The 27,904-nt window shown below is 41.1% G+C and overlaps 2 protein-coding genes, 1 non-coding gene and 1 pseudogene across 4 annotated transcripts in view; 2 read left to right on the top strand and 2 right to left on the bottom strand.

Annotated features, from left to right (window-relative positions):
* Nucleotides 1-26,051, bottom strand: part of RNF121 (ring finger protein 121) — an 84,793-nt gene extending 58,742 nt beyond the window's left edge. Inside the window, exon 1 of the mRNA XM_041730119.1 lies at nucleotides 25,941-26,051. Coding sequence (XP_041586053.1) covers nucleotides 25,941-26,003 — 63 coding nt within the window. The 5' untranslated portion in view covers nucleotides 26,004-26,051. The remainder of the gene's footprint in view (nucleotides 1-25,940) is intronic.
* On the bottom strand, nucleotides 209-5,397 carry LOC121476523 (annotated as a pseudogene).
* On the top strand, nucleotides 6,751-6,855 carry LOC121476729. The gene has a single exon (XR_005984017.1). It is a non-coding gene; the product is annotated as a U6 spliceosomal RNA (small nuclear RNA).
* A 364-nt stretch (nucleotides 26,052-26,415) lies between the features above and the next one.
* Nucleotides 26,416-27,904, top strand: part of LOC121476466 (short transient receptor potential channel 2) — a 38,840-nt gene continuing 37,351 nt past the window's right edge. For both annotated transcript variants that reach the window (XM_041730509.1, XM_041730510.1), the window contains exons 1-2: nucleotides 26,416-26,728; nucleotides 27,454-27,548. The gene's annotated coding sequence lies outside the window, so the exon portion shown is untranslated. The remainder of the gene's footprint in view (nucleotides 26,729-27,453; nucleotides 27,549-27,904) is intronic.

Here is a 27,904-nt window from a genome sequence, read left to right as displayed (position 1 = left end):
TTATTTTTTTTAATGTTTTTATTTTTTCAAGTAGTGGACTTGCTTCTTTAATTGGAGATGAACTCAGCACCCAATGGCAAGGATCCACACTCTAATGGAAGAGCCAACTACAGAATGGTTGTCCTCTTGAAGAAACCAGTAACTTGCATTTGATTTTTCCAGCTTGGCTCATTCCCAAATGTTCAGGATTTGGATCCTAAAATCTTCTTCAGTATTTAACTAATTCTTTGTGAGTGGAAGGGGCTGGGACTGTTTATCCACACATAAACTGATCCTTGTCATAAATCACTTTTATAATGAGAAAGCAACTAGGACACATTGTCATGTGTTCCCCACGCTCCAAATCTTCCTTGGTAATGGACAAGTTATACCCACATGGGCAGGGGTAGAAATGTCTCCAAGACTTTGTCACATTGCAAGTCCTTGATCTCCACCTCATCATGAAACACAGCCACTGTCACTGGGGCTAGTAGAGGTCTGTTGCCTCAACCAGCCAAAGCTGCCCCAGGAACAGTCTAATTTGGCAGGCATAGGCCCCAACCCAAATGATTGTCCTATCTTCTCTCTAAGCGTGGCTTTTGCTGTATCCCACAAATTTTGGTAAGCTGTGTTTTCATTTTCATTTAGCTCAAATATATTTAAATTTCTCTTGAGATTTCTTCTTTGATCCATGTGTTATTGAAAAGTATTTTGTTTGGTCTTTAAGTATTTGTGGATTTTTTGTCTTTCTGTTATTGATTTCTACCTGAATTCCATTATGCTCTGACAGGAGACAATGTATGATTCCTATTCTTTTAAATTTGTTAAATTGTGTTCTATGGCCCATTTCGTCATCTATCTTGGTGAATGTTCCATATAAACTTGAGAAGAATGTCTCTATTTTGCTGTTGTCAGATAAAGCAGTCAACAAATGTCTATTATATCCACTTGGTTGATGGTGTTACTGAATACAGCTACATATTTACTTTCTGCCTCCTCAATCTGTTTGCTTCTGACACAGGAATGTTGAACTCTCCAACTAGAATATTTGTGATTTTTCTATTTCTCCTTTCAATTCTATCAGTTTTTGCCTTACATATTTTGATACCTTTTGTTAGGCACATACATAGTAAGGATTGCTATGTCTTCTTGAAGGATTGACTCTTTCATCACTACATATGCCCCTCTTGATCCCTAATTAACTTTCCTTCTCTGAAATGTGCTCTGTTGGGACACCTGGGTGGCTCAGTTGGTTAAGCACTTGACTCTTCATTTTGGTTTGGGTAATGATCTCAGGGTCATGAGATCCAGCCCTCCACCAGGCTGCACACTCGGTGGGGAGTCTGCTTGAGCTTTTCTCCCTCTCCCTCTGCCCCCTCCCCGACCTCGCATGCTCCCTCTAAAATAAATAAATTTTGAAGTCTGCTCTTTCTGAAATACAGCTAGTCTTGCTTTCTTTTGATTAATATAGTATGGTATATCTTTCTCCATTCATTTACTTCTAATTTATATGTGTCCTTTTGCTTAAAATGTGTTTCTTATCGGCAATATATAGTGGATCTTGTTTTTTATCCACTCTGACAATCTTTAATTGGTACATTTGGATCACTGATGTTCAAAGTAACTACTGATATAGTTGGATTAATATCTACTATATTTGTTAAAATTTTGTTTGTTGTCCTTATTCTTGGCTCCTATTTTTGTCTTCCAAGCTTTTGTGATTTTTAAGTAGGCTCCATGCCCTGGGTGGAACCCAGCATGGGGCTTGAACTCACAACTGAGATGAAGACCTGAGCTAAAATCAAGAGTTGGAAGCACGCAGGCATTCCCAAGATTTTGTGATTTTAATGCAGAATTTTATATAATTATATTTTCTCCCATTTCTTAGCTTACCACTTTTACTTCTGTTTTTATTTCAGTGGTTGCCCTAGGGTTTGCAGTATACATAAACAACTAATTAAGTCCATTTTCAAATAATACTATACCACTTCATGGGCAATATGAGCACCTTATAACAAAATAATCCTAGTTATTCCCTCTCATCCTTTGTTTCATTGCTGCCATTTATTTCACTTTTTCATAAGCATATCTACATACACACACTATACATAGACACATAAATGCATACATAACCAAATAGTGTTGGTATTATTATTTTGAAAAACTGCTGTTAGATCAATTAAAAGTTTAAAAAGAACATCTACAAAAATCCTATAGCTTAAAATTATATTCTTTTTTAAATATTTTTTATAGATTTTATTTATTTATTCATGGGAGACACAGAGAGTGAGAGAGACAGAGACACAGGCAGAGGGAGAAGCAGGCTCCATGCAGGGAGCCCGACATGGGACCCGATCCCAGGTCCCCAGGATCATGCCCTGGGCTGAAGGTGGCATTAAACCACTGAGCCACCGGGGCTGCCCTAAAATTATATTCAATATTAAAAAACTAAATGCTTTCCCTTTAAAATCAGAAACAATGTCAGTATGTCCACCCTCACCACTACTATTCAATATAATACTGAAGTTTTTAGCCAGCATAATAAGGCAATAAAGGGAGATAAAAGGCACATAAATTGGAGAGAATTAAAACTGCCCCTATTTGCAGATGAATGATGTTCTACATAGAAAATCCCAAGGAATCTTGCTCCAGAAAGAACTGTCTGAGGGATCGTAAGGGATTTCTAAATATGGGAAAGGGGAATATATCACTTGTTGAAGTCAATTGTACATATATTTTTGCAGGTCTAAAGAAAGAACAAGGTCTAAAGAAAGAACAAGGCCTATATAACAGGAATCCAGTTCTTCAGGGATACCAAAAGGGAATTTTCAAGTCATTTTTGGTGCAACCTAGCTGTGGAAATTAGCATACAATTGTTTGAACCTTGCTGAATAACAGTTTAACCTTCCAAAAAAAAAAAAAAAAATCCCAAAGAATCTATAAAAAGAAAAAAAATCTGAGAATAAGAATTCAGTAACATGGCAGAATACAATATAAACACACTCCAAATATATTTCTATGTATTAGTAATGAACACAGAAACAGTGAAATTAAAAATATAAAATTCATAATCATTCATAAAAAAAGAACAACTAAATGTTCTATTCTATATTCACATATTCCCTTTCTGGTATTTCCTTCCTTTATGTAGGTCTGAGTTTCTGACTTCTATCATTTTCCTTCTAAGTAACATTTCTTTTAAGAAAATATATGAGGGAAGGAGAGGGTGGAGAGGGGATGGGCAGAGGGAGAAGAGAGAATCTTAAGCAAGCACCACACCTAGCCCTCAGCCCAACTCGGGGTTCGATCTCACAAGCCTGAGATCATGACCTGAGCCAAAGTCAAGAGTTGGATGCTTAACCAACTGAGCCACCTAGGTGCCCCTTTCCTCAACACTTTAAACATTTCATTCTACCTCTTCTTACTTGCATTGTTTCTGAGGAAAAGTTGGATTTAATTCTTATCCTTGCTCCTCTGTAGGTACAGTGATTTTTTCCTCCGGTTTCTTTCAGTACTTTCTATCTTTGATTTTCTACAGTTTGAAAAATGATATGTCTAGGTGTAGTTTTTTGGCATCTAGTTTTTGTTTTATTGTTTGGCATTTATCTTGCTTGGTATTTTCTGAGCTTCCTGGATCTGTGGTTTGCTGCCTGACATAAATTTGGGCAAATTCTTAGTCATTATTGTTTCAAATATATTTTCCATTTGTCTCTTTTTCTTTTCGTATTCTATGATGTGAATGTCTTAAGTCTGTTTGGGCAGTTATAATGAAATGCAATAGATTAGGTGTGGCTTATAAACAACAAATATTTATTTCTCACATTTCTGGAGTGGGAAGTCCAGGATGATGGCACCAGATTTTGCGTCTGGTAAGGGCTTCTGGGTTCATAGACGGCCTATCTTTTTGCTGTGTCCTCCAATGGTAGAAGAGGCTAGGGAGCTCTGTGGGGCCTCTCTTATAAGGGCACACACAACCCAATTTTGAGGGCTCTGCCCTTATGACCTAATCACCTTCCAAAACTCCACCATCCAATACCATCACCTTAGGGATTAAAATCTCAACATATGAATTTGGGAGAACACAAACATTCAGACCATAACAGTGTATATCACAACTTCTGTAGCTGTCCCACAGTTCTTAGTTTTTTTTCTCTTTATTTTTCATATTTATAGGTTCCAACTGAGACAACATCAAGCTCAGAGATTCTTCCCTCAGCCATGTCCAGTCTACTGATAAGCCCATCAAAGGCATTTTTCATTTCTGCTACAGGGTCTTGGATCTCCAGTGTTTCTTAGCATTTCCATCTCTCTTGTTCTTGCATGCTATCTACTTTATCCATTAGTGCTATGAGCATATTAATCATAGTTGTTTTAAATTCCTGGTGTAATAATTCCAACATCCCTGACATTACATGAGTCTAATTCTGATGTTTAGTCCTTCTCTTCCAACTGTGCTTTCAGGGCATCTAGATAGCTCATTCAGTTAAGCATCCAACTCTTGATCTCAGCTCAGGTCTTGATCCCAAGGTTATGAGTTCAAGCCCTGCAGTGGACTCTATGCTAAGCATAGAGCCTACTTACAAAACAAAAATAAATTTAAAAAAATTTAAAAAGCTGTGCTTCTTGACTTTGGTATGTCTTGTAATTTCTTCTTGATAGCTCGGCATGATATACCAAGTAAAAGGAAGTGCTATAAATAGGCCTTTAGTAATGTGGTAGTAAGGTGTGGGGGGAAGAGAAAGGGGAAACACACCAAAGTCCAATGACTGAGTTTCAGTCCTTTAGTGAGCCTGTGCCTCTGGGGTATGAACTTCACAAGTATTTTTCAGTCCTTCACTCACCCCTCTTAGGTGGGAGAGGATGGTGTAAGTGGGAGGGAGTTTGGCATTTCCCTTCTCTCACATGGAAGTCTAGAGCTGGCTAGAGTTGGGTATTTCCCTTCCCCTGAGTGAGTTAGGCTCTGGTTAACTAGGTTCTCCTGATGGCAGACCTTGTTAAGAAAAGAATGCTCTGCAGTATTTTTAAATAGTTCCTTTGCCCCCTGCCAGAAGTGTGAGGGGATTTTTATCAATATTTTAAGTTTAAGAACCTGGTTGATATCCAGGAGTTAAAACACAAAACTGGATGTAGAGTTTGGGGGAGTTTCAATGACTAAGTCCTCCTGGAGCTTTTAACTCTCAGCAATTCACCAACAATTTCAGCCCATGTTTCCCTACTCCAGGACTGGTTCCCACAGAGATGTCTGCTCCTACAAGTTGTGATTCTCTGTATTCAACTATTGGTCTCCAATTTTCAGGGCAACAGTTTACCCTTACCACCTCACTTCTCTTATAAATCTAAGAATTTGTTGATTTTTCTATTTGTTTGGCTTTTTGCTTGTCGTTAGGACAAGTGACTTCCAAGCTTCTTACACGCCATATTGGAAACTTTTGTCCATTTTTTTTGATGGAATTATTCACATTTTTATTGTTAAGCTGTAAAAGTTCTTTATATATTCTGGATACAAAGTCCTTTATCTGATATATGAGACTTGCAAATATTTTCTCTCATTCTGTGAGTTCTCTTTACTTTGTTGATGGTGACCTTTGCTACACAAAAGTTTTTCATTTTAATAAGTCCAATTTATTTTTTTCCTTTAATTTCTTCAGCTTTTGGTGACATATCTAAGAAATGATCATGAGCTGATAATGATTTATAACTGTTTTCTTCTAAAAATTTCATAGTTTTAGTTATTATATTTAGGTCATTGGTCCATTTTGAGTTAATTTTTATATATGGTGTGAAATAAGGGCCAACTTCATTCTTTTGCATGTGGCTAACTAATTGTCTCAGCAACATTTGTTGCAAACACCATTCATTCCCCATGTGCATCTTATTCTTCATACTGACTCTTCTCTAAGACGGTGCAACACCCTTGTTTTCCATATCATTTTCTTGAGTGCCCCACAGTCTATTAACTTTGCTGACAGAACCTCAGAAAAACCAAAAGACAGCTGGAGAACTATTTATACCATAAATAAATAAGTACATAAACATAAAGCAAACTGTATCTAATACTATAAATATAAGCACATAAACATAAAGCAAACATATTAATTAGGCCTCAAAACTATCTATGATGTTTGATACATTTTTACATTTACTCAATTCTCACTTAAGGTACTGTTGTTCTAAATGTGCAGGTCCAGGGCTAGACATGGGGATGCACAGATGAACGAAAGTTTTTTTCTTGCTCTTGAGGAGAAATATAAAAAATAAAATAATTAAGCTGTACTGGGTCATCTGGGTGGCTCAGTGGTTGAGCATCTGCTTTTGGCTTGGGTCACAAACCCTGGGTCCTGGGGTCAAGTCCTGCATCAGGCTCCCCACAGGAAGCCTGCTTCTCCCTATGTCTCCGCCTGTCTCTCTGGGTCTCTCATGAATAAATAAACAAAATCTTAAAAAAAAAAAAAATTAGACTGTTTTAAAAGTATGAATTTACTCAGCCCAGGGAGCACAATTGTTTCTACCATACAGAAGGCACAGATGATATATGAAGGAGAGAAATGACTCATTCAAAATCACAGTTGCAAATAGTGATGGCAAAAGGGTCACAGAACTTATGGGTAAAATCAAAGACAGGGCTTAGGGCCTTAAACGACCAAATCAATGGCTAGTCACAAAATCCTCCTAGAGCCACATTATGATTTTCATGGGGCCCAGGTACTTCTGCCTTTGTGGGCCCCTTACTCCATTAAAAAAAAAATACATACATATATATTTTTAAATACAGTGCTCAGTTGGGCAGCACATACACTAAAATTGGAATCATACAGAGATCAGCATGGCCCTTCTGCAAGGATGACACACAAAAATATACTTTATGACTATATTGCTATAAAGATGTATAATCCAAGCTAGACTGTATTCACATTTTTCTTCTTAAAGGAAATTAAGACATTTTTGTGGGTACCTGGGCATTGTGTCTAATGGATAAGTCAGCTCTGGGTCCTGCTGTCTCCCCACAGCTATGAACCAAGTGTTCTCTCCCCAGATGCCAAGTCACTTTGCTCTACAGCTTCTAAGATTCTATTCTCTCCTGGGCCTATTTGACCAAACAGCATGAGGTTTAAGTTCACACTAAATCTCACAGCCTAAATCCACCATAAAAGGTAGCCTCGGGCAGCTCGGGTGGCTCAGTGGTTTGGCGCTGCCTTCGGCCCAGGGCGTGATCCTAGAGACCCAGGATCGAGTCCCACATCAGGCTCCCTGCGTGGAGCCTGCTTCTTCCTCGGTCTGTGTCTCTGTCTCTGTCTCTCTCTCTCTCTGTCGCTCATGAATAAATAAATATTTAAAAAAGGGGGGGGGGGATCCCTGGGTGGCGCAGCGGTTTAGCACCTGCCTTTGGCCCAGGGCGCGATCCTGAAGACCCAGGATCGAATTCCACGTCGGGCTCCCGGTGCATGGAGCCTGCTTCTCCCTCTGCCTATGTCTCTACCTCTCTCTCTCTCTCTCTCTGTGTGACTATCATAAATAAATAAAAATTTAAAATAAAATAAAATAGGGCAGCCCCGGTGGCGCAGCGGTTTAGTGCCACCTGCAGCCCGGGGTGTGATCCTGGAGACCCGGGATCGACTCCCACGTCGGGCTCCCTGCATGGAGCCTGCTTCTCCCTCTGCCTGTGTCTCTGCCTCTCTCTATCTCTGTGTGTGTCTCTCATGAATAAAAAAAAAAAAAATCTTTAAAAAAAAAATGAATAAAATAAAAAATAAAATAAAAAAATAAAAAAAAGGTAGCCTCACTCTATTCATATGAGCACTATAATGTCATTAGAAAAATCACTTGACAATAATGTGTATTCTGTGTTCTAGAAAGGTTTATACACATTAATGAATGATCACACCCAAAGAAAGAAACAGACATGTCACTGACCTGCAAACACCAAAGGCATGAGAAGCATGTACCTGGCATCTTGAAAGTACCCAATTAGTATTTGTTCACTTATTCAGTCACAAGACAAGCATAAAACAAAGTCTATTCCCTTATAAAATTTACCTTCTAATAGGAAAACGGATAATAAACATGTAAATAAACATATATTTATATATGAAATAAATTCTGTTAGTGTTATGAAGGAAAATAAAACACGTAAGAAAAGAAAAGAAAGGAAAAGAAAAGAAAAGAGAAAAGAAAAGAAAAGAAAAGAAAAGAAAAGAAAAGAAAAGAAAAGAAAAGAAAAGAAAAGAAAAGAAAAGAAAAGAAAAGTGCAGATTGGGCAGCCCGGGTGGCTCAGTGGTTGAGTGCCGCCTTCAGCCCAGGGCCTGATGCTGGAGACCCGGGATCGAGTCCCACGTCAGGCTCCCTGCATGGAGCCTGCTTCTCCCTCTGCCTGTGTCTCTGCCTCTCTCTCTCTCTCTCTCTCTCTCCCCGTGTCTCTCATGAATAAATAAAATCTTAAAAAACAAAAAAAAAGAATAAAGAAAAAGCAGACTATTTTGTTGCTACACTGTAGACACTCATTTCCCCAAAAGATTTCCAACAACAGGAGAACATGCTGGGTGAGATAGCCAGTAGAACATACCCCATAAGGTATGTCTTGTTTCCTTGGGTTTTATCTAATTCCCACTTTTCACCCCCCAAAATGGCTTTAGGGCAAAGATTATCTTTCTCAGTGAAGAAAAGAGCAGTTGAGGTCCTAGTAATCTAGCATAGCTATTTAATTGTTATATATCAATGAACAGGGAACTTCCTCTATGCCTCAATTTCCCCATATATAAAATGAGGGGGTGGCTTAAGTAATTTTCAATGTCCTTTAAAGCTAAAATACTGTAATAATTCACACCAAATCTGTCTAACTCCAAAGCTTTGGAGTCAACTGTAATACCATGGCTTTCCAAACTGCCAGTTTCCTTAGTTACCATAGAATTAAAAATAAAATGCCTTCAATATGGTAAGGTGTGATTTAACAGGATGCTACCAAATTAAATCAATGAAACTTCACCAAGTGACTACCACAGGCATGCATCAGGAATATTAATCAGTCAGGGGATGGCCTCTTATACTAGCTTCAAGTACCTGCTAACTACAAAGGGCCCAAACTCCTGAACCCCATCTACCAGGCAAACTGGAATTTCAGAGGTCCCAACTGATCCTTCCAAATCAGGGACTGATCAACCATGCAGCTAGAGACTTCATTCTTTCACAAAAATTAGAAATGAATAAACCCAACCTTTGTGGTGAGGTATTCACGTTGGTAGGGGGCAGGGAAGGGGAGGAAACAGGACACAACAAACTATTAAACATAAAATAGTATGACATTAAAACAAAATACTATGTAAGCCCAAAGAAAGAGATTAGCTAGTTCCTGGACCTGGTAGGAATACAGCACACCAGGCTGGCTGCCTCTTCTATCCTGTGGGGACAGATGCTCTGGTCCACTGGGTGATTAGGATAACAAGCACAAAGGTTCACAGGCTCTCCATATTTGTAGCTCTCCATTCTCCTCTCATTCACATGCTTCTTCAACTCCGTAGCCTTGCCAAGATTTCAAGGCCAATAAATCAAAGTGCAACCACCTCGCTTTTAAAAAAAGACTTCATGAATCAGCTGGGAATCACGCAGACGTTGGATCTGCTTGGCCAAACTGTAAGGAGACCTGATATAGACAGCACACTTTGAGCAGGAAAGTGAAAGTAGATGCTGGTGGTAACAACTGCTATGGCTGCTGCCTGTCCATCACACCACCTCTCCTACCATCATCAGAAAGCCAGGCCAGCTGAGTTGGCAAGGCCAACCCGTCCTCCAGGCCATCTTATTCTCTAGGTCAGCTGAGTTGGGAAGCATTTTAATGAAAAGTTTCAAATATATATAAAAGTAGAAGGAATAATTTAATGACCTTTTCCCCACTCAACAATTATCAAATTTGGGGGTGCCTAACATTCTTTGATTCTTTAAGTCCTTTCCCATCAAATTCCTACTTTTCAGACTAGCTTCTTCCCCACCTGGCCCTCTCTTACTTTCTCCTACGTGCACTCCAGCCTCCCATGCACTCTATACCTTTTTACCAATAAGATCCAATCTAGGTGCCACCTCTTACAGAAACCCTTTCAGAGCAAAACGATCCTTTGTATGAACTCCTTTAGAGTTTGGACTATTCATCTGCTAATCGCATCTACCCACCTATGGAATCTTCCTTGAATTTTTCATTGCCACACCTCTTTAGTTCAGACTTTATCCCTTGCTCTCTCCTACTAGAGTACTGACTGCAGTGACATCCCAGGTGATCTTCCTGAATCTAATCTTGCCAGAACAGATTCATTTATGACAGCAGCCACAGTTCTCTTTATCAGACACAAAACTGACCTCATCACCCTCTACTTAGACTGTTTTTTTCTTTTTTAAATAATGAATTTTTTTTAGTATTCAAATCTGCCATACATAATACTTTTTATTTTACTTTATTTATTCATTCATTCATGAGAGACACACACACACACACACACACAGAGAGAGAGAGAGAGAGAGAGAGAGAGTGGCAGAGACACAGGCAGAGGGAGAAGCAGGCTCCATGCAGGGAGCCCGATGTGGGACTTGATCCCAGGACTCCAGGATCATGCTCTGGGCCGAAGGCAGGTGCTAAACCGCTGAGCCACATAGGGATCCTCCTCTACTTAGACTTTGATAACTTTCTATTGCCTTTGGGTTAAAGCCCAAACTTCTTTGTATGATACACAAGGTACTTCATAATCTGGTTCAACCAGATACTTACCTCACTACTCTCCACCAAATGGCCTACACTCCAGCCACAGAGAACCACCTATCATTCTAACATGCCCTTCCTTTTATCGCTTAGTGCTTTGCCCCATGCCATCTTCTCTCCCTAGAATTCTTTCCTCCCTTTCATCACCTAGTTCATTTCTATCACCTCCTTTATGAGACATTCTCCACTGTTACTCATTCACACATCTATTCAACAACTGTTAGATGAACAAACATATGGTAAGTTCTAGACTGGGGATACAATGATAAATAACAGCTCTCACTCTCAAGATGCTTAGGGTCTGGTAGATCTCCTCAGGTGGAGTGATTCCTCTCTCTTCTGCAGAAATTTGCAATTTACACATATCTCCAGAGTTACATTTATTAGTTTTTATACTTGTCTCTGAGTCTATTTCCATAACTAGATTCTAATCATCTTGAGGTCAAGAATCTTTTTTAAAAAGCTTTCTTGAAAAAAAAAAAAAAAAAAAAGCTTTCTTGAGGCACAGCATCTATTTTAGGTGGACCACTGAATGATTGTTCACATATTTACAGAGTTGTACAATCATCTTATCTTAAATAATTTACATCACTTTAAAAACAAACCTCATTCTCATTTGCCAACACCCCATTCATACCCTCAGACCTGATCAACTACTAGTCTACTTTATATCTCTACAGATTTGTCTTTTTCTGGACCTTTTTTTACTTTTTTTTTTTTTTTAAGATTTCATTTATTTATTCATAAGAGACACTCAGAGAGAGAGGCAGAGACATAGGTAAAAGGAGAAGCAGGCTCCATGCAGGGAGCCCAATGTGGGCCTCGATCCCAGGACCCCAGGATCACACCCTGAGCTGAAAGCAGATGCTTAACTGCTGAGCCACCCAGGTGTCTCATGGATCTTTCAAATACATGAAATACAAACTGCAGTTTTTTTGACTGGCTTCTTTCAGACACTATGTTTTTTCAAGGATCATCCATGTTCTAACATGTATCAGTAGGTCACTCTTTTTTCTTGCCAAGTAATGTTCCATTGTGTGGCTATATGTTTTATTTATTCATTTATCAGTTGATAGACATTTGCGTTGTTTCTACTTTGGGGCTATTATGAATAATATTGCCGTGAATATTTATGCATAAGCTTTTGTGTGTACACATTTTTATTTCTCAAGTATCTATCTTAGGAGTGGAATTACTGGGTCATATGGTACCTCTATGTTTAACCTTTTGAGGAATCACCAAATCATTTCCCACAGCAGCTGCATCACTTTACATTTCCACTAGCAGCCTATGAGGGTTCCATTTTCTCCACCTCCTTGGCAACACTTATTTTGTTATTATAGTATCATAGTGGGTATGAAGTGGAATCTCACTGTGGTTTTGATCTGCATTTCTCTGATGGCTAATAAAGTTTAAAATCTTTTCATGCGCTTACTAGCCATTTGTATATTTTCTTGGGAAAAAAAGTCAAATTCAGATCATCTGTCCAGTCTTTACCAGATTATTTATCTTTCTCTTGCTGAGCTGTAAGAGTTCTTTATATATTCTGAATGAAAGTTCCTCATCAGATATATAATTTGCAAATATCTTCCCCCATTCAGCAATCTTACTGGATGTGAAGTGGGTCTGAGGATCATCTGAATCTTCTTCACTTTTGTGTTCCAAAGAACTAGCCTGGGAGTGCCTGACTGGCTCAGTCAGTTGAAGAGTTGAGCATCATACTCGATTTTGGCTAAGATCATGATCTCAGGGTCTGCACGAAGTCTGCTTGGGATTCTCTCTCCCTTTGCCCCCTCTCTGCTCATGCTCTCATGTGTGTTCTCTCAAATAAATACATAAAATCTTAAAAAAAAAAAATTACAGGCCCAAAGAACTGGCCTGTAATCTGGTACACCATATGTGTTCAATAAATGTTAGATGGATGTTACTTAACATTTTACAGCTTTGACGACAAGGATAATGCCTTACTCATTCAGCATCCCCTCCATACTTCACACCTAGCACTAGAAATAAAGCACATGCTTTGGAAATAGAGACTAATTCTCCTTTGAACAAACAGTGGAGATGAAGTCACATAGAATAGCCAAACAATTTTTCATATTTCCTCTCCCCTCCCCCTAAAACTTCTTCCCTGATCCCTTCTATTTCCATGGTATTGCCAATTAGTCAAGTCAAAGCAAAAGAAGTCCCCAAAATCTGAAAGTCAAGCTTGAGTATCTCCCTTATACCTAGTATCCAATCCACAAGCAAGTTCTGTAGGCTCTACTTCAAAACATATTCTAAATTCATCCACTTTTCCCCATCATCTCTGCTATCCTACCTCCAATGCTATCATCTCTCACATGAACTACTGCAAGTCTCCTAACTGTTCTCCTTGAATGTCCTTCTAAAATTCATTCTTCTCAAAGCAGCCAGAAAGGTATTTTTTAACGCAAACCAGCAGGGAAGTCTAGGTGGCTCAGTTGGTTAAGCACTGGTCTCAGGTTAGGATCTCAGGGTCTAGAGATCCAGCCCAGTCTAGGGCTCTGCTTGAGATTCTCTTCCTCTCCCTCTCTGCTCCTCCTCTGCGTTCACTCATGTAGTCTAAGATAAATAAATAAATATTTTTAAAAAATGTACACCAGCTCACCTCACTTTCATCTTTCAAACCATCCAAAATCTATTCATTGTACACTCAATAAAATTCAACATGTTTAGTGGCATCTATGAGACCTTAATAGATCCGGCTCTGCCAAAATTCCCTGACCTCATTGGTACTATTTTCCTTGATTCAGACACACTGGCTTTCACTTTGGTCCCCCAGATGTGTCTAACTCATTCCCACTGATTTGTACTTCTCCCTCCATGTGACACATGTCTGTTCCCAAATCTTCAAATTCCTAGGTCTTCTTCATTCAGGTGTTGGTTCAAATATCACCTTAGATGCTTTTCATAACCTTTCCTAGTTGTTCTCCATCATATCACCCTACCTTCTTCAGAGGACTTATCATCATTTGCAGTTATTTTGTTCTGCATGCCCCCATTAGAAAGTAAACTTCACAAGAGCAAGGACCTTGGTTGTTTTGTTCATTGCAGAGTTACTGGGACCAAGAAAAATGCCTGTCTATTGAACGCACAAGTATTTGAAGAAAGAAAGATTGAACAAGCAATACAGATTACATATTTAATAAATGCTTGATGAATATGTGAGTGGATTAAAGGAGAGGTACAGAAAGCACAAAAAATAAGTGGAAGCACTAGTATTTTTTATAGCTGCTCACTTTTTCTCACCTTCACTGCCTTTGCTTTTGCTCAGACCCTCATTGTTTTAGCTACTGAAGTACTCCCAACTAATTTCTTCTTTTCTCAACCTGATCCCTCCAAAAATAACTTCTACATTTCTATCAGACTTCATCATTCCTTAGAATGATCTAACATTGATCTAACGTGTTCAGATCGTTTATCACTGCTATCCCCCTACATTTAGCCTATACTTCAGTTATATACAAATTATTTCAGTTCCTAGAATATTCTATGTTGTTTAATGCCTGGAAGCCTTTGTATAGCTTTTCATTTTGCTGGACCACTATTCCTATCTCATAGACTTTATCTATTGGACTCAAATTTAATTCTTAAGAACTAAGAACCTTCTCTGCTAAGTCTTTAATGATTCCCCTAAGCAGAGTTAATCAGTCCCTCCTTTGGGTCACCACGGTATGACACCCATTTCACACTATACCACAATTATTTGTTTCCATGTCTATCTTCCCCTACATGACTATTAGCCCCCTGAGAGTAGGAGCCAGGTTTTCACCTTTGTGCTCCCTGCACAGTATTTGCAGCATATATAAGCACTCAATAACTGATGACTGAAGCATGAGTAAACAAATCTTAACTCCTCAGCGTGGCATTCAAAATAAACCTCATAAAAATAAAATAAAATAAAAAAATAAAATAAAATAAAATAAAATAATTAAAAAACAAAACAAAACAAAATCAACCTCGTGTTGGTCCCAACCTATGTTTCTAGATCTAGCACTTAGTCCTTACTTACTTGATGATCTCCAAATACATCCTTCTTTTTCACATTTACTTGGGAGCTTTATTCCTGATGTTCTCTCTCTAGTGATATTTAAATCATCCATTAAGGTCCAGCTCAGAAGTCTCCCTCTCCATGAAGTCTTCCCTAATTCTATCAATGAGAAGGGATTTACTTCCCCAATAGTACTTTGCTTTTTCTACTGCTAAGGTAATTAGGACCTCTTATTTTATAATTATAGCTACTACCTTTCTAACTGAACTACATGTCCTATTTTCTTTTTTTTTTCCTAAGATTTTATTTATTTATTCATGAGAAACACAGAGAGGAGAGAGAAAGAGGCAGAGACACAGGCAGAGGGAGAAGCAGGCTCCATGCAGGGAGCTCAACGTGGGACTTGATCCCGGGTCTCCAGGACCAGGCCCTGGGCTGAAGGCGGTGCTAAACGCCCTATGTCCTATTTTCTAACAGATCTGTAAGCTCCTATGTCCTATTTTCTAACAGAACTGTAAGCTCCTTGAAAGCTACAAACATGATCTAGCATCCTTTCTCTCAACCCAAGTGCCTAACACAGCGCCTTGTACAAAACAAGCAGTTATCAATAAATGTTTTAGTAGTGAAGAATAGTCTGCTCAAGGATTAGAGATTCTGGGATCCCTGGGTGGCGCAGCGGTTTAGCGCCTGCCTTTGGCCCAGGGCGCGATCCTGGAGACCCAGGATCGAATCCCATGTCGGGCTCCCGGTGCATGGAGCCTGCTTCTCCTTCTGCCTGTGTCTCTGCATCTCTCTCTCTCTCTGTGTGACTATCATAAATAAATAAAAAATTTAAAAAAAAAAAGAGCTAACGCCATGTAAAATGCTTACTATAGTGCCTGGTACATAGTATGCACTAAAAAAGTTAGCTATTGTTATCATTAGAATAGAAGGAGAAAAACAGTTTCTGCCGGGTGCTGACAGATTCAAGAAAAGCTGAGGCTCAAAGCCTATGGGCAATGGGGAGTAAAATGTCATTAGAGTCCTCTTAAGTAACAGACACATTAAGTTATTGAGAATATCCTATTGGAAAAGGGGAAGGAGAACAGAGGGAACACAAACCTTGGCAGGCTTATGCTTTATGCTCTCTGCCTCCAGTTCCCTGCTTCTTTCCCCACCGTTTCTCCCTAGTTGCTCAGGGACAAAAGCCCCATGGCCATAACTCAGCATCCCCTTGGGAAAGCTGTACTTTAGAGAGAACTAATGAGTTTATGTTTACCTACAGATTTTCCTCTGAGGAGCAAAAAGATAACAAACTACTCCAAGAAGGGAAAACACAAATAAAGTGGAGATAAGGAATGACACCAGATGGATTATCTTGGGTTGGCTTTCATGGAGTAGGTTTTCAGGACAAATAGCCCCACCCCCACCCCGGATTGAACCTACACATCCCAGAGGCATCCTCTGGCAGTGCCTGTGCTTGTATGTGCTTCCATGAGTCAAAGATGCAGAGAAGCAGGATCTGGGAAAAGGAACAAGTACTAAAAAGTTGAAGCTACAGAAATAAAAATTCTAGCCCAATTTGAAGAATACTGCAACAGAGGTATTCAAAGAGGGAACAGGATGAAAACAGGAGAAAAGGGGATCCATGGGTGGCTCAGCGGTTTGGTGCCTGTCTTCAGCCTAGGGCATGGTCCTGGGGTCCCGGAACCGAGTCCTGCATCGGGCTCCCGGCATGGAGCCTGCTCCTCCCTCTGCCTGTGTCTCTGCTTCTCTTTCTTTCTGTGTCTCTCATGAATAAATAAAATCTTTAAAAAAAGAAAAAGAAAACAGGAGAAAAGCTCCCTACTATTAGAGGGTTTTAAACATAGACTGGGATTGATCACTTGCTGAAGATATTCGACAAGGATGATGGACTAAATTTAAGATTCAAACTCAGAAAACATTTGAATATCTACTCTATGCTAGCCACTGTGAGAGATTAGGTGCTAGGAATATAGAGATGAAAAATAATATGGCTGTCCCTTCCAGAAGTTCATTGCCCAATGGGGGAGATAAACAATACAACATGGTAAGTGCCGACAGAAATCTATATCCAGTACTATGGGGCAGAGAGCAAGTCCTCAGATTCTGTGTCTGTGACTCACTGGTAAGGAGCAATATGGCATTAATTACAAATGGAAATGCTTCATAAGCAGTTTGTAAGCAAATGCTATCAGGTGCTATTGTGTTATTTCCAGAACAGACGGTTATGCGTCAGTTAACCTTTTTTTTTTTAAGATTTTATTTATTTATTCATGAAAGACAGAGAGAGGGAGAGGCAGAGACACAGGCAGAGGGAGAAGCAGGCTCCATGCAGGGAGCCTGATGCAGGACTCGATCCCGGAACTCCAGGATCACGCCCTGGGCCAAAGGCAGGTCCTAAACCGCTGAGCCACCTAGGGATCCCCACATCAGGTAACCTTTGCTATCAAGTCAATACTTACCTTTTCCTGAACATAACCCACACATACAAACATTCTTAATTATGACATCTTTTTTTTTTTTTTTAAGTAGGCCCCAAGTCCAACATGGAGCCCAACACAGGGCTTAAACTCATAACCCTGAGAATAAGACCTAAACTGAGATCAAGAGCCACCCAGGTGCCCTTATCATTTATTTAATAAATATATTGATGTCTGCTATGTGCCAAGCAGTGGGTAGGTAAGTCACTGAGGAATGTAAAGAGAAAGACAGTCTCTGCATTCAAGGAGTTAGAACATTCCTCTTCATCTTTTCCTCTCTCTCTCCTATCCCATTTTATTGACCAGATGACAATTTAAATTCCTTCTGGAAATAGATGAGTTATTAAGATATAAGCCTAATCAAGAAGTGACTTGCAAAAAGCAAGAGTGAGCTGGGGATAGGAGAATGGGAAACCAAATGGGATACACTGTCTGCAGACAGGGTATCTGCCCAAGTATGAGACTCTCTGCATTAAAAAGTCAAGGGTTAAATGTGGGCCTTTTTGTCTACAACTTCCCTATTACCATTTTTTTCTTCTCTCAACTTAATATTATTAGCATAGATTATTAACAATAATTATATATGGGGTGCCAGGGTGGCTCAGTAGGTTTGGCATCTGCCTTTCACATGGGCCATGATCCTGGGGTCCTGGAATCAAGCCCTGCATTGGGCTCCCTGCTCAGCAGGGAAGGGAGTCGGCTTCTCTCTCTGTTCCTCCCTACTGCTTGTATGCTCACGCTCGCACGCATGCTCGCTCGCTCTCTCCCCCAAATAAATAATCTTAAAAAAAACCCAAAAACACAATAATTATACTTTCACTCACTCTGTCATTCACTAGTATTTACCTGATAGAAATAAAATAGTACCTGAATACCTGATAGGAACTGTAGGAAACAGGCCAGGTAAAATACTGGGATCCAGGACTTGCAAAGTTGTAAGAGATCTCTAAAACATCATCTAAATCCAAACCTGTCATTTTACAGATGGAGAAGTGAGGTACAGAGAGGTTGAAATCTTTTATGAATTCATATCTTCATGCATTTATTGAGTCATACTCTTTGCCAGGCACCATGGATATAAGGATGGACAGGGCTTTCAAGGAGAACCTAATCTCATGGGAGACACACAAATACATGACCCCAAATTATCTCTGTAAATGACATCACATACTTAAGTAGTAGAAATATCCAATGTAAGGACAATATTAGAAGTATACAGTACTCACACCACCCAGAGTGGTTAAGAGCACAGGTGCTGGAGTCATCTTGGATTTGAACACTAGCTCTGTCACATACCTAGCTGTGTAACACTGGACAAGTTACTTAAATTCTCTATACCTCAGTTTCTGCATCTGTAGGATGGGGATAACCATAATAGTAGCTACGGTAAGGTTTTGATGTTAAATTAAATAATGTACTTAAACAGTTGGTACAGGACCTAACACTAAGTATCTTATTTTGCCTTTGACACCCACCTGTTGAGCCCTGGTCTCAGAATCTTCCTCAACACAGCCTTCTAAGCATCTATTATCATTCAGCTGTGTCTGAGGTAAAACAAATCTGCTATTCCTAGTCTAGAACCCAAGTGTATTGTTTACTATGCTTTTTTCCTACTACACTATGCTATTATTCATTTTATATGCCTTAAACATAGTCCAAAGATAAATGGTCAGATATTCAAGATTAAACTTCAGTCACACATGCCTCAATCCCTCAATAAGATCTTGGTTTTGGCCAAAAATCTCTAGAGAAGAAAACCCCTGGAAACAAGGAACATATATCAAGTGTCTATAGGGAGAGACCCACAGGAGGGGGAAAAAAAAAACACAACAAAACAAAGCTATGATTACTACTTTAAGGAAGCAAGGGATTTCTACTGCCATGCTGCTAGGGGTTTACCAGTCTAGCAGGAAGAGGAAATAGGACATGAATTGCCACTGCATCGTTGATTTACCTACCACACCTACTGCCTAGCCCAGCACCTGTGACATGTTTTTTTTATCAGTCTTTCTCTTCTCATGCTAGTCCATGAACTCCGTGAAGGCAATTATCACGCCTTCTCCATCTTGGTATCCTCAAGCATAGCATAGTGCCTGGCACACAAAAGGTGTTTCCGAAAAAGTTGATAAATTTATAAATGAACACAGAAAAAAAACCATCAAAGGCAAGGAAAGAAGACATCAGTGTAGATCAGAATACTTCTAGAAGTCAAGTCATCAGCCTTGGGCTAGAACCTTAAGTACAGGTGGATTTGGAAACACACAGAGAGAAAGGAAAGGCATTCTAGGCAGACAGGACAGCACCGACAAAGACCTGGCAGTAACCAGAAACATGGTGCACAGTATGTTAGAACCAGAAAGAGTTTTAAACATGATTTAGTCCAGGAGCCCCCATGTGGCTCAGTCAGTTAAGTGTCTACCTTCAGCTCAGGTCACGATCTCCCGGATCCTGGGATAGAGCCTGCATAGGGCTCCCTACTCAGCAGGGAGTCTGTCTTTCCCTCTCCATCTGCCCCTCTCCCTCCCTACTTATGTTTACTCTCAAATAAATTGAATCTTGGGGATCCCTGGGTGGCTGAGCGGTTTGGCGCCTGCCTTTGGCCCAGGGCGCGATCCTGGAGTCCCAGAATCGAGTCCTGCATCAGGTTCCCGGCATGGAGCCTGCTTCTCCCCCCTCCTGTGTCTCTGCCTCTCTCTCTCTCTCTTTCTATATATATATATAATAAATAAATCTTTAAAAATAAATAAATAAATAAATAAATAAATAAATAAATAAATAAATAAATAAAAATAAATTGAATCTTGGGCAGCCCAAGTGGCTCAGCAGTTTAGCACCACCTTTAGCCCGGGGCCTGATCCTGGAGACCCAGATCGAGTCCCACATCGGGCTCCCTGTATGAAGCCTGCTTCTCCCTCTGCCTGGGTCTCTGCCTCTCTCTCTCTCTGTGTGTCTGTCATGAATAAATAAATAAAATCTTTAAAAAAATAAAAATTAAATTAAAAAACATTGAATCTCAAAAAAAACAAACAACCATGATTCAGTCCAACAGTTCAATTCTCATAGATATTGTAAACATTCAATAAAAAACCATGTATTACTGAGCAGAGGAGCTGGCATATTACAAATACTAACTGGTAGCTATTATTACTATTACTCAAAAATAATAATTATACAACACTTAGTGGCTGCCTGTATGGCAGGCAGCATGCTGAGGGAAAGAACTACAACAATGAGCAAGATAGACTTGGGCTTTCCTCTCTCATCTAAGAGTTTGGTGGGGAAGACAGACAAAATAATCCTTGGTAGGCCTGGGCTAGGAGTATGGGGGAAGGCAGCTGAAGGAACAAACGGTAGGGTCATCCAATCAGGGGCAGTCACAGATAACACCTTGATTATCAAAGTGTGTCTTAAGATATACAAGGGGTTCTGAGTCTCTTCAAGGACCCCAAGGCTTCAAATCAAGATTCTTCTTGAAAATAGGTATGGCTGGGATCCCTGGGTGGCGCAGCAGTTTGGCGCCGGCCTGTGGCCCGGGGCGCGATCCTGGAGACCGGGGATCGAATCCCATGTCAGGCTCCATGCAGGGAGCTTCTCCCTCTGCCTGTGTCTCTGCCCCTCTCTCTCTCTCTCTGTGACTATCATGAATAAATAAATAAAATCTTAAAAAAGAAAATAGGTATGGCTAAATAAAGGTTTAAAAACCACCAATCGGCGGTATCCCTGGGTGGCGCAGCGGTTTGGCGCCTGCCTTTGACCCAGGGCGCGATCCTGGAGACCCCGGATCGAATCCCACGTCGGGCTCCCGGTGCATGGAGCCTGCTTCTCCCTCTGCCTGTGTCTCTGCCTCTCTCTCTCTCTCTCTGTGACTATCATAAATAAATAAAAAAAAATAAAAATAAAAAATAAAAACCACCAATCGGGATCCCTGGGTGGTGCAGCGGTTTGGCGCCTGCCTTTGGCCCAGGGCGCGATCCTGGAGACCCGGGATCGAATCCCACATCAGGCTCCCGGTGCATGGAGCCTGCTTCTCCCTCCGCCTGTGTCTCTGCCTCTCTCTCTCTCTCTCTCTGTGACTATCATAAATAAAAAATAAATAAATAAATAAATAAATAAATAAATAAATAAATAAAATTTAAAAACCACCAATCTAGTCCAATCTCCTCTTTTAACAAGAATAAAATAGGGCCCAGATGAGGTAAATTACATACTTGAGGCAACAATACCTCAAGTTAGTTGTAGACTGGGATACTTGCTTTGAACTTGAGCTGCAAACTACTCACTGATCTGCATGATATAACATCATTCTGGCAGATGAACAAGCACTGGGAGTAGACACATCCAGAATTCACAAGCACTGGCCAGGCAGGCAGGCTGGCCCTGATTGGATGTTGACATGCTTTTTCTACCTTAAATCCCAAGCCAGCTCTCCGTGCCAAAATGAGGTCTCCAATTCCTCTCTGAGGTTGGCGAGCTACACCTTCCAGGAGGAGCTAACTGGCTCCAGGAGTGGGTCTGCTTCTGGGCCACCTATCTCATAACAATGCTTTATCCAACTAACATCCTCCAGGGCCATGTGGTTTGGCAAGTTGAGACCAAGAACTGAGTTTAACCAGTTATTACATCCTATTTAATACCTAGCCTAGGCTGGCTAGACCCATCTTTCATCTCCCTAACTACCCCTAAACTAATCACTCCTCCCATCCAGGAGGGTTAGCAGAATCAAGTTATCAGTAAATTAAAGGACCTGTATAGAAAAAACAACATTCCTTTTGTCAATCCCTACTTTATATCTCTCAGGAATGAAATGCTACTTCATGTTTTGGAGATGAAACTTCTGTATATATTGGGACGCCTGGGTGGCTCAGCGGATGAGCATCCGCCTTTGGCTCAGGGTGTGATCCCAGAGTCGTGGGATCAAGTCCCACATCAGGCTTCCTGCAGGGAGCCTGCTTCTCCCTCTGCTTATGTCTCTGCCTCTCTCTCTCTCTCTCTTTCTGTCTCTCATGAATAAGGAAATAAAATCTTTTTTTTTTTTTTTTTTAAAGAGAAACTTCTGTATATAAAGAAAGGGATAGTTTACTTTGGTAAGATGAGTCTGCAGTTTAGGCCTTTAAACTGAGGGGAAACAAATACTTTGGAATCTGGAAAAATATATGGGTTTAAACCACTTAGTAGTTGCAAGATCCTCAGCATTCTCAAATACTCTGAACCTCAACTTCCCTGATTATAAATAGGGAATATTAATAAAATCACTGTCACAAATGTGACACTCAAAATGCTCCTTTGAATCACAGTCACTTATGAAATGTACCGTATCAATTTTCACATGAGATCATAAGATCTCAGTTTTAAATTACCTACCCAGAGGGGCCGCCTGGGTGGCTCAGTGGTTGAGCGTTTGTCTTTGGTTCAGGTCATGATCCCCAGGTCCTGGGATCAAGTCCTACATCGGACTCCCTATAGGGAGCCTGCTTTCCCCCTCTGCCTAGTCTCTGCCTCTCTGTGGCTCTCATGAATAATAAATTTTTAAAAAATTACCTACCCACAGCACAAATAATAGAGAAATGGAACGAAGGTGCTCAGTACAGCACAGGCTAAGCTCAGGATAGCACAGGCAGACCTGGGTTAGAATATGAACCTCCCCACTCACAAACAGTAGAATCCTAGAAAAGTTATGCAACCTCAGTCTTCTCATGTATAAAATGCAGTTAATACCATCTAACTCACAGGGCTGCTGCTATTAGTAATGAATGAGATAATGCAAGTAGATGATTTTAAACAGGGGCTGGTTTATGGTAAGGACTCAATAAACTGTAACCTTTCCTAAACCCTCTTTTCCAAACACCTCTCCAAAACAAGAGAGGCATTTTAGCAAAGCCTTTTTCACCTCAATTACTAGAGAAGCAAATAATGAAAAGACAAAAGAGGAAAGGAATGAATGAACTGATGGCTGCTATTCCAGACCACTTATCATGCTAATGGCATCTGATATTGGAAAACACAAGTACAATATCCTGAAGACAAAACCACAGCATGTGCCATCTTTCCAAAGAAGTGGCAAAAAGTACCAACTGCCTCTTAGTTAGGCTACCCGCTACCCTTATCCGGCGCCTTAAGGTAGTCTCCCCATCAAACAGAAAAGGGCTACCAGAAGACAACTCTATCACCACATGCAAATCACTTCTTTGTAAACCCAATCTTTATTTTTTCAGCTCAAAACCCACCTCTGTCAGAAAGATTTCACTGACTCCCCCTAGCAGACTTAAGTGCTTGCCCCACTGAATTTTTTACACAGTTCCATTATAACAATTATCTAGCACTATAGAGCTATTTGCGTGTCTCTTCCCCACATTGTAACTTAGGGTAAAGATCCTGTCTTACTTTTGAATTGCCAGTGCATAACACACAGTAGACCTCCATAATTACAAATTATAAGGATGAATTTCACCTTCTTCACTAATTAAGGCTGCTAAGAAACAGCTGGGTAGACTTTAATAGAAACTCACATAAACTAAGGTCCGCCAGACCAGACCCCTGGTTTTTTGTTTGTTTGTTCGTTTGGGGGAAGGGAACTTGAAGGGATAACTGGCTGTTCCTGCTTGTCAGAGTTATTTTCTCAGACACACAAAAGATAGAACTAGTCCATATAGAATTTCCAGAGAGATTATATTCTTTCTCAGTAAGTAAAACAAGTTAATAGAAGTTTCTGGGATGGATGCTGGTGGTGACATATAAAGCTGATTTCTAGGCATGACACTCTAATAAGTCTATAACATACTCATAGTAAGTATATTACACAACTAGAAGCTCTTAAGTTCTTAAAACATAAGAAAAGCTAAGAAGCAAAAATCAAAAGTGTCTTAGATCAAGACTTTTTCTTTTCTCCTCTCCCAGTACTTTTGCTCTCTATCCCAATAGACCCTGATATACATAACTGAAATAAGCCTCCCTCAAAGGAAAGCTCATGACTAACAAACCATACGTAATAACTTTAATACCATATTTACTTTTTCCAGGGCACTTTCAAACACACCTCACTGAACCACAGCCAACTGTAATCACAGAAACTTAAAGCTGGAAGGGGCCTTAGAGGTCATGTCCACAGCCACCCGCTGTCACCAACTGAGCGATATCAAATACCTCCAGTGGTTGGCAGGTACGGGTCTAAAGTGCTTCTTTATTATTTTTTTTTTTTATTCACCCATGATAGTCACACACAGAGAGAGAGAGAGAGAGAGGCAGAGACATAGGCAGAGGGAGAAGCAGGCTCCATGCACCGAGAGCCCAACGTGGGATTCGATCCCGGGTCTCCAGGATCGCGCCATGGGCCAAAGGCAGACGCCAAACCACTGCGCCACCCATGGATCCCCTAAAGTGCTTCTTTAAAAACCTCCCCCTGCTCTAACCACCTGTCACTTACTCAGTCTCATCCTGCCACCGTAATCATCCCACTCAGGTAAAACGAATCCACTAAGTCATCCCACCATGAAGCAAACAGTCTTGACTTCTTCAGTCCACTTCTACTCCCTTTCTTTGAGCCTCACCCCCAGTCTTCCCCAGTCACCCATCCCCAAAACCAAGACCTCTAATACTCTGATCTCTCAGCGATCCCTTCGATTCCACTCCTGGCAATGAATCCCTTTCCTCCCATCCCTCTGTGCTGTCCATCTACTGTCCTGTGCAAAGTCACAAGCACCTGTTCTGAATATACCTTTGGCCTCAGAATCATCTCCCTTTCCTTTGTCACCTTCTCTTTACTTCTCAGTGCCATCCCTTCATTCCTTTCAAACTCAGGGTCTCTTTCCCTCCCAGTGATTCAAGGGCCACTGGTAATTTAATACATCAGTTGTTCAACGCCTATTAAACAGGAAAAGGGGACATACATCCTCAAGGAGCTCACCTTCAAAGAACTAATACGTCCAGAAGGCGCCAGAAATAGAGAATCATTTATCCCATAAGATTCAGTTCCTCTGGGAAGCCTTCTCTAGCCCCAAATGAATTGGTCCCCTCTTTTCAGTGCCACCATTATACCGCTGATGCAACGACTTGTCTGCCTTGTGGGTCTCCCACCGCTAGGCTATGGGCTGTTCCATGGGAGGGCCCCTATATCCCTAGCACTTAGCCCAGGACTCAGCACAAAGACAGCATGTAATGTTTGTCAAATGAGTGAATGAATTCCGGTATATAATCATTCATTCATCCATTCAGTGCCCAAAACTTTACTGAGTGCACATTATGTACAAAGTCCTATAGTGTAAGGATAGATAAAATTGTTCTTACATAAAAATAACGCTATAACGCTAGTAGACTAGCACTCTCCCGCGGTCCGCGTCCCCAACCCCCACCCCAAATCCAGACTCGACTCTCCCACGGCGAAAGCCCGGCCTTCCCTTACAGAAGTCCACGCCCCTCCAACTCAAGCTCCCTCTGAGCCCTTCAGTCACACCCTAGGACCCCCAGCTAATAATCTCAAATCTTAACCCCCCCACCCTCCCTGGCTTCTCTCCCTGTCCTCCATCTCCACCCTTGAGGTTACTGCAAGTCTCCTACCCCCGTGACCGCCTCTGAGTCCCCGAGCCCAGTGTACCTCTGATTTCACTCTCCTCGCACCCGCCCCCCAGTTGGCTCCTTCCCTTTCAGGGTCCCCCTCCCCCAGGACCTTACTCTCCTCCCCTCCCTTCAATTTCAGGCTGAGCCTCTTCCCTCCTTGACTCTGAACTCTTCTTACCTCATCTAGCTCCCGTTCCCCGGCAGCACCTCCTCCAACCTCCACCTCCACCACTGCCGCCATCTTCACAACTCTCCCCCTCCCTTCGTCCCCCCGCTAGCCAGCTGCTTCCGCCGCTCAAGTGCTCCTAGCCAATCGGCGGCTCGAGTTCCAGCAGGGGGGCGGGGCATCAGGACAGGCGGAGCTCCGAGAGGGACTAAGAGACCGTCTACCTGCTACTCCGTAAAGGTCAGGGAGGGAAGGTTTCCGTGCACTTCCAAGCTTCCGTGAAGGAGGGTTCTTGGAAAATGAGAAATTGGGTTTGTATTATTTTCAGTGCAAATATTTCACCAGTTCTCCCTTTTGGACAGCAAAAGAGAAGGGTCTCTAAATCGTCAACTTTCGCGACGCTCCCTCACTCTGAGCTCCAAGAAGTGAAGCGTGGAGGCTAAGGACTACATTTCCCAGAATGCATTGAATCTGACCCGGAAGTTTAAGTTCCGAGCTCTGAAAGACTTGTAGCGGGTGAAAATTTGCATAATACATGCCTAAAAATATACATTTAAAAATAGACGTAAAGCATACATAGATACACACGAAATGTATTTTTCTTGCAGTTAGCGAATGTCTTCTTGCCTCGATGGGAGTCATTTTTCAGAAACAGCGGCTTCTTGAGGCCACAGAACAATTTCCCGGACCTGGAGAGGCGTCAGAGGCGTGATCCAGGTCAGACGGCGGAGGTCAGAGGGCTGAATTGGCGGGAGAATGGGTTCCTGGTCCACGATCTGAGGCTGCGGTGGCTCTTCGAGGTCCGTTGTCCCGGGTGAGGGGCTTTGGGAGGCTGTTGATGCGGAGGGAAGTTGCCGAAAATGGGTGGCGGAGCAGGAATGCACAAAACAGCGTGTTCCAAGGTTTTTTCTTTTTTTTTGGCCGGGGGGCGGGGGGGGCGGGGCTGCGCGGCTTAGCCTCCCGAAGCTAGAGAAGAGCCTCGCGCGACCTCCACTGCCCCAAACTGCTTCTTGGCCTCTCACGCCTTAGGATCACTTCACGCATCTCGATACTCTTTCCGACTACGCGTCCTGCATCCCCAGCTCCCATCTGTATTCTCTGTGCTGCGCCCCAACTTAAACTTCCTAACTCATTTCCAACCCCTTGTTAGCCTTACTTCTGGACCCAACAACTTACAACCTGTGGCCCCTGCACACTTAACCCCTGAGCATCCCAGCTGGTTCTATGGGGGAGAGTAGTGCCAGGGATGAGCAGTGGACTCCCACTAGGGTACCTGTCAGCGTTGTTTTAGGACCAACCAGAAGTTACAGGGTAATATTTACACCATCTACAGGCATCTTATTTACTTAAAATGGGAATTGTTTTTTTTATGTGAAACAAAGCAGAGAATATTGTAAACACCTTATACCCAATCACCCCAAATTGACTATTGACATCATGATCAATTTGCGTCCTCATTTTTTAAAAAGATAAAATAATACAGATATTATATAAGGTTGAACTTCTCTGTGTCTTTGATTCTCAGACCCAGTACCCTTTCATCTTTCCGAGACACAACTATTGTCACAATTAGCTGGATATGCTTCCAGTCTATGGGGAAAAATTCTGTGTGTTCACAGTGTAAGTGTATTCATTTTGTTTTTTGATGAACATAAGTGCTGTTTTCTATATCACTCTGTAACTTACCCTTTCGCTGTATTTTTTGAAGACTGTCCATGTTTATGTATATTTACATCTAATTCATGTCTTTTAACAGATAGTATTCCATTATATAATATATATAGTAGTTCCCGTATTCCCATTTATCCATTCTTCAACTAATGGACATTAGAGTTTTATGGGTTTTTGCTATTAGAAATATTTTATATGTCTGTACACATGGTCTTAGAGGAAGGAGTTGCAGTTTCTTTATTACCAGGGAGTATAAGGATTTTTTTTTTAAATACAGATTCTTGGTCATTCAGATCTTATGTGAA

The sequence above is a fragment of the Vulpes lagopus genome, chromosome 15, assembly GCF_018345385.1.
Source record: "Vulpes lagopus strain Blue_001 chromosome 15, ASM1834538v1, whole genome shotgun sequence".
NCBI lineage: Eukaryota > Metazoa > Chordata > Mammalia > Carnivora > Canidae > Vulpes > Vulpes lagopus.
The sequence above is the reverse complement of the archived record's forward strand: the minus strand, read 5'-3'. Positions and strand labels throughout refer to the sequence as shown.